At 43.9% G+C, this 14,176-nt stretch overlaps 1 protein-coding gene across 14 annotated transcripts in view; it reads left to right on the top strand.

Moving 5' to 3' along the window:
• Positions 1-13,896, top strand: part of CRTC1 (CREB regulated transcription coactivator 1) — a 46,760-nt gene extending 32,864 nt beyond the window's left edge. For 3 of the 14 annotated variants that reach the window (XM_074565982.1, XM_074565978.1, XM_074565981.1), the window contains 3 exons: positions 7,256-7,342; positions 8,167-8,347; positions 9,114-9,484. In XM_074565982.1, coding sequence (XP_074422083.1) covers positions 7,256-7,342; positions 8,167-8,347; positions 9,114-9,325 — 480 coding nt within the window. In that variant the 3' untranslated portion in view covers positions 9,326-9,484. Of the gene's footprint in view, positions 1-2,007; positions 2,110-7,255; positions 7,343-8,166; positions 8,348-9,113; positions 9,642-13,494 lie in introns of those variants that run through there. The other 11 variants (XM_074565972.1, XM_074565975.1, XM_074565977.1 and 8 more) reach the window with 9 other exon arrangements.
• Positions 13,897-14,176: the final 280 nt, after the last annotated feature.

Below are 14,176 nucleotides of genomic sequence, written 5' to 3'. Positions count from 1 at the left end.
AATGGTGTCCCTTACGACTCCATGTTTGATTAAACCAGCTTAAATATATCAGCATTTATTTTAGATCTTGCTGCTGCCATTGCAGTGATACATTTTCCGGCCGTTAAATGTACGGAACCCCCAAGGCGCTGTGTGTTATACAGCGTGCTGGAGGCTGGGGGGAGGAGTTAACAGAACCTTGATCGAGAAACCTGCTAACAAACATTTTCCAAAAATGTTGGAGAGAACCGGGTATTTTCTATACTTAGAATCCTTTCATTTTAAGGACTTCTAGAGCATACGTTATTGTCTTCAAAAATTGGATTTGTGGCTGCCTTCAGATGCGCAGGAGAAATGGAGTGTATACATACGTATACCCATGATTTACGGACAGATTTCTTTTCTTGCTTGTTTTAACATGGTCTGTTATGAAATGTTCTGTCTGTCTCAGCATATGAAAACCCAAAACGCAGAGCAAGATGAGGGTTCCAGGCTAGCTAGGGAGGAATTTCACAGCTTTTTCTCCGTTCGTTCTGCCCTGCTGCGTAGGATCTTGGTTGTCTGACCTGTAGTGTCCTCCTGGCAGTGTCGTAGTGACAGTAATTGGTTTGAGAATGAGAAGAAATCATTGTCTATTGATCTAGCACTCGATCGTGGCTTTAATTAGTGGGTGAAATTTTTAACAGTTTGTGCCGATAAGTGCTTCTTGAAAGAAGCTGCTCCCCTTTCAGGATGGGAAGGGGAAAAGGGAAGGATAAAGTCAGCAGTGGAAAGGTACTGACCCCCTCAAATTGTGTCCCGCTGTTTTGATTCTAATACTCATGTAGCTACCGGTACAGATGGTTCTGATTTTCATTCTTTGCTTTCTGTGTTGCTTTCCTCATCCTAAACTTCTTTATGGCCTTAACTTTTCGGGTGCTCTACTTATCTTTTAAAGCAACTGAAATAATTCATAAATAAACTTAAGTTTAAAGCTAGTTTACCAAAAGGCCGTTTGAGCTGTGTTATGGTCTCGCTGGCAACCTCTATGCAGTTTTTGTAAAGCTATATTGAAATTCATTTTGCTGTAGTTTGGATGTCCACTTAAAGTGCATAAGTAGCAATGCGTGGCTACAAAGACCTATTTTCTTGAGATTTCCAGAGCTGGGTGTCACAAAGCATTGGTAGTACAGCGTTCTCCCGCCCTGCAAAGCCGTCTCGTTAAATTAGTCCTTTTCGTAGAACCTGGACTGCAAGTTTTCCTCAATCATCTGTTAATTTCTAAAGGCAGTATAATGAGAAGAGCTGTACTTATTATTTATGTTAATTAGTGGAACATTCTATTTAAACGCCACTAAGATTATGAATTTGTTCAAATCCAGGATTCTTTATGACAAAAAGAAAAAGGTAAATATTTGAAAATGTGTTCTCAAGAAGGCTGAGAACAATGTAAATATAACTAATATAAACCTGCAAGACGTAGTGTGAATTCTCAGACAATGGCTGTTCGTGTCCTGGGGTAAAACGCAGCTTTGAGAAGGATTCCAGTCCGCATGGTTACACACTTCCATCTTGATAACACACCCCGGCTGCTGAAGACTGGGCAGAGTAATCCAAAGATGATTTCCAGAGCAGTGTAAACACAGGTTAAGAATGTATGGGTATAGCAGCTGAATTAAAGAATAAATTACATTATTTTTGAGTTATTCCCAGCTTTCAAGACTTCCTTTCCCTAAATCATTGGCTGAGCAGATTTTTATTTTTTTCATTGAGTGTAGCTGAGAACAGTGAGAAAATATTTCGCCAGTTTTGCTTGTACAACGGCGCTGTGCTGCTCTCAGCCGCTCGGTCAGCCGCGACCACGCCACGCTGGTACCTTAACTCTCTCCTTTTTGCGGCATTGTTCACAGCAGTCACGTCTTCATACGTAGCCAAGAATTGCTGAAGAGGATGGTTTCTCCCAGCTTCCTCGAGCTGTGTACGCCAGAAGTTGATAATTGTCCAACCTTCCATCAATCCCATGGTCTTTAATTCTGTGTTGTTCTGTAGGCTTCACTCCAGCAGTACCGCAGTAATGCTGGATCCCCAGCCAACCAGTCTCCCACCTCTCCTGTCTCCAATCAAGGCTTCTCTCCTGGCAGCTCCCCTCAAGTAAGGGACTCTGTGCTTCCACAGGCCTTGCTTCTTGTGTTTGTTTTTAGTTGAGTCTCTCCATTACTGACCCATAGTTGTCTCACTGTAACTGTATGTGCCTCATGCATTACCGATGTCTCATCTTGTTTGCAGTTTCATTCGGTTCCAGAGTTTTTCAATAGCTGGTGAATTGCCTTTTCATTGAGCAAAGCTGCTGTTTGAACGCTGGTAAAACTCAGTGATTTCTTTGGGGTGTACCATGGACACAACCTCCAGGTAGAGCCCCTTCAATTAGCAATATCGCCGAGGAGCTGCGAGATGAGGTTGGGAGCGCAGGGGAGGGAGAGCGGGAGAAAGTGTCCCCTGCAGCAGGATAACTCCTGTGACACTAAATATCACTTGTATGGCCAAAGGCATTTCCATCAGGACCTTTTTTGACACGGGAACATCCACTTTGAAAGAAAACACTAGAGAAAATGCTCTTAAAATTAGCAGTTGTATCTTGTGGCTTGCAAGTAATGGGTTAGTAAACACGCTTTCTTGCACGCTAGCTGATTTTTCTTCCTTTGTATGTATATACTCATACATCCACACGTCCTGTATGCAAGTGAGAGCTTGGTGTCTGTGTAAACCTGGGAAAGGGAATTTATCTGCCAGCAGCAAGACAGTTAAAAACAAGTCTTTGGGGGTGCCCCTAACATAAGGGAGCGAGTGCATTTCCAGGCCAGAAATAATCCGATGCTGCTCACATAGCTCCATATGGCTGCCCTTTTCCTAAATCCCACCTGTAGAAACGAGGTGCAGGAAATTCTTCCAGAGCATCACAAAAGAATCTGAAAATACATTTTCTGTTTCACCATTTAACGTTTAAGGCTGTCAGGAGGATCCTATCTAAATAAGTGCTGCCCCTTCATGGTTCCAAAGCAGAAGCTTCGTCTCTCCTTGCCATTAGCCAGAGACAGGTCACTGGTAAGCTCAGTGTTAGATCCGAGTGTCAGGACTGTCTGGATTTTCTTGACCCTTGCTTAATTGCTTCTTAACTTCTCTCTCTTCTGCCTGCTTCTGCCAGTTCTGCTGTGTTCCGTGTGTAGCTCAAAGAAAACAAGCAAACTTACTCCTCCAGGCTGTCACGTAGAGCAAAGCTGTTGCCAGTCTTGCTGCAAATTCTCAGGTCCCGTTCTCATTTGGGCAGGGCAGCCCATTTTTGATTTTTGTGTTGAGTTTCTTTCCCCCTTGACTTCTCAATAATTCTTTCTTGGTTTTGTCCACAGGCTTGTTGCCACTGGTCAGCCCAAAGTACTGGAGTGCAGCAGGCATCTCCCCAGTGGAGCACACACTTGGCTATAATTTTTCTTGCTGGGCCTGTTTTATCCTGTAAACTCTTTTTTCAAGTGGGACACCATAACTCTGCGTGAAAGGAAGAGGGTTTATTAATAAAGCTTACGTTAGTATTGGCCTCTTAAAAATACCCACACAATTCTTTTATTTTTTGCTCAACTAAAAATGAGAAAGCTTTTCCTGCCTCCATCAAGGCACCAAAAGCTAGTAGTGGCGAGCGAGTGTGGAGAGAAGCAATGGGGGAAGAAAAAAACAGTTTGTAAGAAAAATTGGGGTTGGTTGTGATTATGGGGGCAGCTCCCAAACAGCAGGACCCATCAGACCGTAGAGTTACCTGCCAAGGGTAGGGGCAGATTGGTTCCAAGAGCAGAACGTGCCCATTGTGGACCAGTCTGACTCTGGCTGACCGGAGTGGAACGGGTGGTGTGACCGGGTGGGCGTCCTCCCCTTGCTCTGATTAATTTTAGGTTAAATCGTTCTGCAGCGCATCCGTACAACGAGTGACATGCTCTAAAAATAGAAATCTGTGGTTTGATTTTTATCACATACGGTTCATTCACCAGAAGTTATTTTTCATCTTTCCGCATCTCCAGATCTATTTGCCTTCGTGTTGTAGCTGTGTGTTTGTGATACGAAGGTCTTCCTGTTCAAACACGAATTGAAAAGCTCTGCTTGTAGTTCTCAGCTCTGTGTTTGCATGGCTTTTCATTGACAATGGCTTGTTTATTACTACGTTGCTTTTCTCCTCGTAACACCTGGCATACTGTTCCAATTAGCTAGAAATCTGCTTTTTTTTAGTAGAATGGCTGTATACTGGATAATATGGTATGTATTTTTAGATGAATAATTTAAGCCAGAGGTTTTGTGGTTTGGTTCCCCCCCCCCCTTGCAGTCACCACATCATTAACCCAAGAAGATGTACTGTTGACAAAACAGACCTCATCTAGTGTTTCTGGAGGAGATGGTGTTAGCAAGATGTTTTTCACAGAGCTGTTGATAAATTATTCTAGGACTCTGAAGTGTTGAAGTAATGACATTTCCAGTTGATTTCCTTTGGGAGTTTCAGTGGTTACAGATGTAATAACCGGTATATTGCAGAGCTGAGGAATAAATACGGGCTTGTGTGTTTGGTTAGGAGTGACTAACCTAGACTTGCACAAATAGAGTTTGGTCTCCTGTTTATTATTTTTCATGTTGCCCAAACTTTTTAGGAGGGGAACAATGCTTAGTGGAATGCAAAGATTTTAGGTTTTGCCCTACTTCTGAAAAGCTCCTGTAAAAATGAAATGTCAGAAGTTAAAGGAAAAAAACAAACCAACCTTGATCCTCTTTGGAGCTCTCGAATAGCAATTGTATTTGTAGCGCCGGTCCAAACTGGCCTTGATTCACGTTGAGTATGTGACATCCTGAAGCGCAGTTTTTTCATGAGAAGTTGTTATAAACCGTCACACAGTCGTGAAGCTGTACCTGCCGCTTACGATGGGAACGATTCTCTCGGGACAGAGTTAAGCTTGGCTGATCCTGGTCTGCTTGCTTGAGTTAGCTCCAGGCTCTGACTCCATGCCTTTGAAAGGAAAAAGTAACACATGTAGCAGGTTGAATAATGTGGAGTTTGAGTAGTTGATCAAAATGTGCCTGGGCAGCACGTAAGATATCAGCGGTTTAAGGAAAAGTGTGGTTATTTTGTTTAAGTAGGGCTTTGCTTTTTCTCATGTCAGGTGTAATGCGGCTCTTGCTTGTGGTGTTTGAGAACTTCCTCACACCCCTGTGTTTTGCGAGGGATAGAGCAGCCACCGCAGTTGTGAGGACCCAGCTGATAAATTGGAAGACCGGTTCCAATTACAACCGTTTTCCATTTTTACCTGCTTCTAAGGAGGGCATTGAGTAGGGCGTTAAGCTGCAAAGATGTCAGTATTGTTCTGCGGTCGTTGCTGTGACAGATCATAAATGCCCAGGGAAGTGAATCAAAATCTTATTTTTCTCCATAAAACCCTATTCTTGGCTCAGGCTCTATTTAATCAGTCTTAAGGGTGAGCTGGCTTCATTTAGCTGAGCCGTTTGTTACTGAGAAGTTACTGAATGATCTTCTCTGACAAAGATTTGGAGGCAGTTGCCTGGTGCCTTTGCTGACTCTGCCAGTGCCATACGTTACGATGCAGCTCCGTGGAGTCCGTGAGGCTTCTCCTCCCAGTCCTGACGTTATCCAGCAGCGCTGTTCTGCGGCAAATTTCTCTCTTCTCCAAGTGCATTCAAACCCTGCCTGCGCCCTCGCATGCAGCCGGTGGAAAGTGCTTCGCGGCGATGCTCGGAGCAGTTCTTGGATCAACCGGGATCTGCTCAGCATGTGCTGAGCTTTCAGCCACCTTCCCCTGACGAGTCTCTTCCTCGGGCTGCGAATTCCTCCCTTGGTGCCACGTTTATCCAAAAGCGGCCATAGAATGTGGTAGCTGAGGATTCTGGCTGAAGGTGGGAAGGTTTTTGTTTGCTTTAAAAGAATGTATTGTGGCTTCTGTCCTGATAGTCGCCACTTGTGGAGGTCGTGGGCAGTTTAGGTGGGTTTGTTTTTGTTTGTTTGTTTGATACAAGGCTTCCATTCTTTTCCTTGCATGCAACCTGCAAATAAGCTGTGCTGAGATATCGTAAGCGTGTAGGAGGGAGAATGTTTAAAATGTGATGTTTGCTGAAATTTTTATGTTCACTGTTGTGGACATCATCCTACGTTTTTTGAGTATCGTAATCTTTGCCTGTGTTCAGTGCTTTTAACTGTGGTGGCTGGTGTAACTCCGTTCTGATATTTCCTAGGGTTTTGCTTAATTTGCTGTGCTGATTAGGTTTCTAAGGGGTGAATTTGTAGCCTTCCTCTTTTAGTGTGTAGATAAAAACAACTGGAAAATGCTACGCAAGGTATTGAATTTTTTTTTCGAGATTGATACAAACTCTCCATGCAAATTGTCTTTTATAGATGTTGTCAGTAGATGTTCTGTTTTCATCTGGAGTATCAGGATTTGTGACAGTTTTAAGTAAGAAGTGATCTCTCTGCCATTTCTTTTGTATCTGGCAACTCTTCGGGACAGTACCGAATAGTATTAAAATATTGACCTCAAATTCTTGTTCACCTTTAGAATAACTGCTAAATGCTTGTCGTGCTAGAGGGGACAGTAAAATTAGCAAGGCTGAGAAATTCCTCCTGAGATTCTTGCCTTCAAACTGCCATAACATGCTTTCCTGGGCGTTCTCCTTAACTTTTCTGAACTGCAGCTAAAGTTGAAATGACTTTAAAATGTCAGTTTTCTCTCGGCGTGTTGTTGTCACGGTGAAGCTGGCTGTTGGTGAACAGGAGGTTGCAGAGACAGTGAGCCGGCCGCTACCTGCGCGCTGGTGATCAGCTTGGCATCGCGTTTTGTTTTCACGCGCAGTTTAATTTTGTGTGGGGTTTGTCTTTCACCAAAAAAAAAAAAAAACAAACCAAAATTCACAAAAAAGCCGAAGTTGCAGAATGATTTTATTTCACGTGTTACCTAGCGCACTCGTCTGTTTTCATAAATCAGAAGTTTTACGTGTTGTATGTCCTCCGTGAGGAAGTTTGTTTGGTTTATTTGACTGTGTTTCTGTGCTGACCGAAAGGCAGTGTAACGTGGAAGGATTTGTGTCTTGGAGGGAAATACTGAACGTTTTATGAATTTGCTGACGGTTAGCGGTGGTTATAATAAAGGGCACTGCTAACTAACGTTGAGAAGAATCGGTCGGAAGGCTGGAGTCACTCGCACACCATGGGTACGTCTGTTTGTGAGATTTTTGCACCATAAAGACTCTGTTTTGTTTTCAGCATTCTTCCATTCTGGGGAGTGTATTTGGTGACTCCTATTATGATCAGCAGATGACAGCTAGGCAGGCTAATGCCCTATCCCATCAGGTGAGCAAATTCATCTCAGATTTTCAGCTATATTTCGGCCACTTTCAGCTTAAAATAAATATAGATCAACTTCTGATTATTTTGTGTGAGATCGCATTTTGTCCATACAGTTTTACTTCTGTTATTTTCAGTTTGCAATACTCGGGGATTTCTTTTCTTTTCTTCTCTTTTTTTTTTTTCTTTTTCCTCCCCAATCTTCTTTCCCCTTCCTCCCTCTTAGCCATTGTAGCCGATGTTTTTAAAGGTGTTCTGCCAAGTTTATTGGATGAAAAATAATGAAAATAAATTTTAAAACCCCCACATTTCTGACTGTTGTTGCATTTGGGAAGGGTTTACCCATAGGTGGTAACAATATTTACTCCTGAAGTTGGCAAACGAGTCGTGCACGGTACCAAAGCCTAGCAAACAGACCCATGACTTCATTAGTTTGGCCAACCTGGGCATTGATTTATTCAACCGTGAAATATGCTCTGGTACCGGGAAAAAATGAGATGACTTTTGGGAGGCGATGCTCGATGGGCAGATAGCTGACTTAGTAGCATGAGTTACGCGTTTTTTACTTTGTTTTAAAGCTCCCTTTTCTTCTGTTCTTACGATATCCAAAGCAACAATTTTATTTTTGCATCCATCCTCTCCTCATTCCCCTGAACTCTGAATTTGGCAGTAAAGTGAAATTAGACCATATTTTGATCAGTGAAACCTAAAGATGAATTTGTTTGCCTGTCTCTTTTCAACGTTACTTCCCGTACTTGAGCTTTGTAAGTTGTTTTGCTGTTATTTCCTGATGGTTAGAAGTAATAATTCCTTTGTGCCTTGGTCTTCAGCTTGAACAGTTTAATATGATAGAAAACGCCATTAGTTCCAACAGCCTGTACAGCCCCTGTTCCACCCTTAACTACTCCCAGGCAGCCATGATGGGACTTACCGGCAGTCATGGCAGCTTGCAGGACTCACAGCAGCTGAATTACTCCAGCCATGGAAACATCCCCAACATCATTCTTACAGGTGAGAAAACCACAGACTTAACCGAGGAGTAAAACCATCCCTGTCGGTGTTTCCCTTTGTTGCGCAATGGCTCGCTTCCAGCCAGGAAAGGAGAAGGGTATTGTTGCCTTTGAAGGGTTTGTTTCCCGTGTGCAAATGTTGGTGTTACCGGTCTGGCGGATTCCCCGCGTAGGGCTCTTGTTCAGTCCCAGCAAACAGGTAGAGCCGCCACGGCAGCACTAATTGTCGTACAGACCTTCCCTGCCTCTGAATGCACTGCATCCTCCCTCACGGCGAGGGAGAAGCGGTGAAAACCAAACTTCCTCCTCTGCCCCTCTGTTCAAACTTGCCAACAAAGGGGCTTTTGGTGTCACATATGGTGGTGACGGCTGGATGTTTGGAAACAATTTCTGCACAGGCCACTGAGAAAAGTGTAGCTCAGTCCGTATTTCACCCAAGGACTCTTGCTGATTAGAATCACATAAATTAAGGTTATTCCTCCTAAAACTAAGGGGGAGAAAAGAGACTAAAGTGATGCTACTTTGCGGCCCCTCAATATACATACATGAATTTTGCTTTGTGTTAGGTCATTGTGATGGTTTTGAGATGCTCTAACAAATCCGTAATTCATCCAGCTGGAGACGAGGATAGTTGTTTCTCATCTGAACTTCAGCCTTAGTTCAATAAATTATTCCAGAATTTTTGCAAGCTGTTTGATGACTTGTCTGCCTGGCGCATATGTATTTGCTAAGTCCTCCGGACACCTTTCTCTTCCTCTTCCCTGCAGTGACAGGAGAATCTCCTCCCAGCTTATCAAAAGAACTGACCAGCTCTTTGGCAGGAGTGGGAGATGTCAGCTTTGACACGGATTCCCAGTTCCCTCTGGATGAACTCAAAATTGACCCTTTAACCTTGGATGGACTGCACATGCTGAACGACCCAGACATGGTCCTCACCGACCCCGCCACAGAGGACACGTTCAGGATGGACCGGCTGTGACGCGGGGACACCAGGAGCCTGGGAATGACGCTTGTTCCTGGAGCCCAGCCGAACTGGAGAGTCCGATGGGTCAGTGGTGTCGGAGCAGGAGCTGCCGAGAGCAGCAGCTCTGTCCTGTACAACATGTACAATGAGTAAAGCTTGTCGTTCTAAGCTTGCAGCGCTGCAGCCCCCTACTCCCTGTCGCGCCGTATTTCACCCCTTATCCACTCATTGCCATTGATGAGTAAGGAGTTTCCATCAGCCTTTTCCTCTCCAGAGCCCCCCCCTTTCCCCCCCACCAAAGCTCCAGCGTTAAGTTGTCAATTTATCCTTTGCACTAGAAAAGGGGGTATTTTTGGGCAGGCGAGGAAGGTTCAGAGCCAAGGGTAAACAGATTCTTTCTAACGTACCAAATTGGTGGCTGCTGTTTGAGACGGGGAGCGATGACTGTCCCCCACCCCCCCGGTGATTGGGAAGCAAATCTCTGCATTGCCGCCCTCTGGGAGGGGCTGGGGGACCGTCGGAGGTTTTGACTCTGCTTCATGACAGCCGCTTCGTAGAGTAAAAACGCTTCTTCCTTTAGCGACATGCCATGTTTGTCTTCAGGTTGGTTTCCTTGACTGTCGTCCCGCGCCCTCTGCCTCTTCTCCTGCCCCGAGCAAACTCGCCTTCTTGGCAAAGCGGAAAAGCAGCCTGGCAGCCCCAGGGCCTTTTGTAGCCGGCTAGTTAAAAAAGGCAACTGTAAACACTATTTTCAAAGCTTTCTTTTTTTTTAAATATATATGTAATATATATATTTATATATATGTATACATATATATATAGAGCATTTCTGAGCACACAAAAAAGTACTATAATTCATTACTTGATTAGCACGGAAGAAGGATCAGAACATTTTAAAGCAGCTAAAAGAATATAGGAGACTAACTTGCAGAGCATGTTTCTAATTTTACTTTGTGAGAGATTCCTGGGCAACAGGAAGGGCATTTCTATAGCAATGCCTGGCTCAAATCATGATGACTTTTTTATTCTTATTCATTACTTATTCTGTTACTGTTATTTATGATCTTTTTGTTGTTTTGTTTTGTTTTTTTTTTTTTTATTTAAGTATTTGGATATTAGGAAAGTAGCTAAACTACATACAGCCAATTGAAGCACTCTACATAATACTTGTACAGTACATCTTTTTGTGTTTTTATTCCAGAAATATATTATATATATTATATATATAGGTATTTTTAACTAACTGGAATTTTAAACAGATGTTGAGCAGAAGTGAGGAAGCCTAAGGCAAGTCTAGATGTTTTCCTTTTATATAGTCAAAATAGGGTGGCAGGAACTTAGATATTCCTTCTTTCACCCGGGGGAAAAAATAGCTTGCTGCACAGTGAATAGTACTGTATCCTCCAGCAGGTTGAGATTCTGTTAAATTTATAAGAGACTATTTCTGTTAGTCCTTGGCGATATTCTGTGCTGCAGTACAATGGGCTGGGGAGCGACACTTTAGCAAGGGCGGATTGGGAAAAAACCAGCCAAGCCACCCGTTGACTCTCAACTGGACACATCACGGCTGAATTCCTGATGGTTCCCAGATCTCCGCACCGGGGACGCGTACCAAATCTGAAAAGTGGGTTTAAAGATTTACCAAGAGCCCAACAGGCTTCTAGTATTTGCCAGGGGCACTGTTAAACGTTGTCTTCGTGACACTAGAACCTGCACAGGAACAGAGTCTGTAAGCACAGGACTCTTCTCTTCAGCAGAAGTTAGGAATTAACATTATTTTGAGTCTTATTAACGAGTTAAAAATTACGTTGCGCCTGACACCCTGCACGGGAGATGGAGGAACACCTGCTAGAGGAAGGCGTTTCCATGCAGTAGGGGTTGAACATCCACCTCTATTTTTCTGAAATACAGCCTCAATAAAAGACCCGTTTCAGTTTTCCTTTCAAGATGGGTTGTGTTTGTTGCCCCCCCCGCCATGGTGGTCCGCCATCTGCTCCGTTTCCATTCGATCTGCATCAACTGGCTTTGCTTTTTGTCCAAAAACGTGTCCATTTGTTCTCAGCCGTCAGGACTTTCAAGGAAAAACCCAGCCCCCAGCACTTCTCCCCGTCCTGTTCCCCTCGAGAAAGGGGTTTTCTTGCTGTTTTTGGCAAGCGCTAACGAAGGTCCGCCGAGGAGCGGGGCCGCTCTTAATGAGTTATACTAGGTTTCTGTGTGCTTCCAGAAATCGGTGGGACGCCGTCCTGAGATTCACACAAACGCTGCTGAGCAGAGTTGTTGGTGGGATCTCTCTAATCTGGGTGCGTGTTTGCTCACGTTTGTGCCATTAGTTGACCCATTTGCACTAAAAAATGTTGGTGTTTTTTTTTTTGTTTTCCTTTGGATCTCTGAGCTTACCTGTGTCTCTCTTCCTTTTGGTCCTCCCCACGCAATGGAAAGCTTTTCCTGCATCTCTGTCGAAAATGTCTTTTGTCAGGATTTAAGCCCAGTAGCGCGTGTTAACTCCTGGTGTCTGCTTATTTCAGATTGCTAATGCTTTTTCAATTTAAGGAGGAAAAATAAAAGATAGCTTCGAGCGGGAGGATACCCTAAAAGAACAGGAATAATTTGGGCACAGGTGACTCGGAAATGGCCACAGGTACCGTGGGAGTTGAATTCGCCTCTTGCCGTTCACGTAGTTCCATGACGGGATTCCTGTCTGCCGCTCTCCCGTTGGAATGACTCCCATGCCTGCAGTTCCTTGGTTTGTGATCTATGTTTTTTTTTAAAACCAGTCACTTCAGAACGAAGCATCCGAGTAGGAGATGAGATTCCTCACTGGAGACTTTTACAGGGAGCCGTTGCTAAATGCTACCTTCTGATTTTTTTTTTTTAAACTACATGTGTATATAAGAGATCTTGTTTATTAGACTTGTAAGTAGAGATTTAAAATGGCCTTAATTTAAAAATAACACGTCTGGATGCAACTGTCAAAATTAGGGACCATCTAGTGGAGAGAAATCCAGGTTTTGTTCCTTTTTGTGCGGGGCGAAGGGAGAAGGGAGCTGTGGGGTGGGAAGGGGTCGGATGAAGCCACCGTGGGAAGCGGGCGACGGCTGTGTGTGACGAGATGCGCTTGGTGGCGGGAGCGGGCAAGGCAAAAGCTGCTTTTCGTGCTCCACTTTGAGAACCGAGCTGTTATTCCAGCAGCTCTTGCATTTTGCTTCCCGGAAGGTCGGTTTCCTGACGGCATCGTGTAGGAGCTGCAATTCCAGAGGGATTTTTCTCCCCCTCTCCCCTTAACATCGGTGTTTTTGTAATGGGTGGATGCATAAAGCTGATTTTTAAAGCAAAAACTATCTATTGAGTTGTCAAACGTAAACACTGTTTACAGGATCCCCAGTAATGGGATCGGATGGGAGCGGGTCCCCAGTGTTTTCAGAACAAGTAATCTGATTTTATTTGAAAATTTATTAATACTGTTTTAATTTGAACTTGTGTGTAAGGGTGATGGCCGCTGGGAGCGACTGCCCCTTCCCGGCCAGGGACGGACGAGAGCGGAAAAAGAAAAAAGATCACTTAGCAAAAAAAAAACCAAACCAAGTCGTATTATTTATAACTTTTCCAGTTAAATGATATTGGAACTGTCTGGTGTCTCAAAGGGTTACTGGCCGAACATACCTGCTGGGGGACCCTGCCCTCTCCCCGTATCATGTGTCTTTAGAGAGAGAGATAGATATAGATATATATATATATACACATTAAAAAGTTCCCAAGCTAGACTGTTGCATTTGCCAATACAATGGGGAAATAATAGGAATAAACCTTCAGTGTACAAAATACTGTGATTTTTTCCCAAAAGTTCTGCCGTGGGTGGCGGCGTGGGGGGGAGGGGAGTCTCTTTCCATTGTACATAGTGTTCCGCATCCTCTTCCCCCCCCCGGCCCCCTCTTGCCGCATGCGAGACTGACCGCGGGCAGCCCCTGACCCGCTTCTGCATGTCAGCCAGCTCTAACTGTGCAACACCTCCCTGTACAGACAACCTGACACTTATTTTTCCCTTTTATTAATTTTATTTTTATTTTTTTAGAGGGGAAAAGGTTTCCAGAAAGCGGCCGCAAATTAATTTCAGAAATGGTTCGTTATTTCTACGTTTTATTACCTTTTCTTTTCAATTTAATTCAATTTTTTTCTTTTTTAACAAGCGTGCCTGAGAAAACCCCGGTGCGAACCCGCGCGGCTGAAAAGAGCGAGCTGCCCGCTGAGTCTGCCTAAAAGCAGCACCCGGTAACTTACAGAGTCCTGCAGACTGCCCTCAGAAATAAGGTCTTGGCTGTGCTTGTTTGTAAAAGCGTGGATTGCTGTAGAAACATTAATTAAGGCTTGAGATGTGTCCCTTGCGGAGCGTGGCGCTCGCCCTGGAAACCCCCCTGTAGGCGCAGGAGGAGGAGAGCCCCGCAGCGCCCCGGGGGTCGCCCTGTGCGCTGGGCTTTCAGGAGAAAAACCGACGCAGAAACACGTTTATTCCTCTGAAAAATGGAACCCCCGTCACTGTGATGGCAATGTGAAAGCGCAGGTAGCGTTTGTTACGTGTGTCTGTTCTTTTTAAAAAACGAAAAAGCCAAAAAAAAAAAAAAAAAGTAAAATAATATAAATTTGTAGTTGTTCCTGTTCTTTGTATTTTTAGTTGCATATTATTTATACTGCGCAGTGTAGGCATGGATTGCATGTCAGTTTTCTATGCGGGCACCATGATGACATTATAACTGTGTATTATAAATCATTTTTACCTTTTTAAACAGAATCATTGTGTGGAATTTCTATACTGCAAAACAAAACACTACATTACGTACTATATTCATTTGTGTTATTTATTTTATTATTTTG

The sequence above is a fragment of the Larus michahellis genome, chromosome 23 (genome assembly GCF_964199755.1).
Source record: "Larus michahellis chromosome 23, bLarMic1.1, whole genome shotgun sequence".
NCBI lineage: Eukaryota > Metazoa > Chordata > Aves > Charadriiformes > Laridae > Larus > Larus michahellis.
Note: the sequence above shows the minus strand (reverse complement) of the source record. Positions and strands in the feature narration are given on the sequence as shown.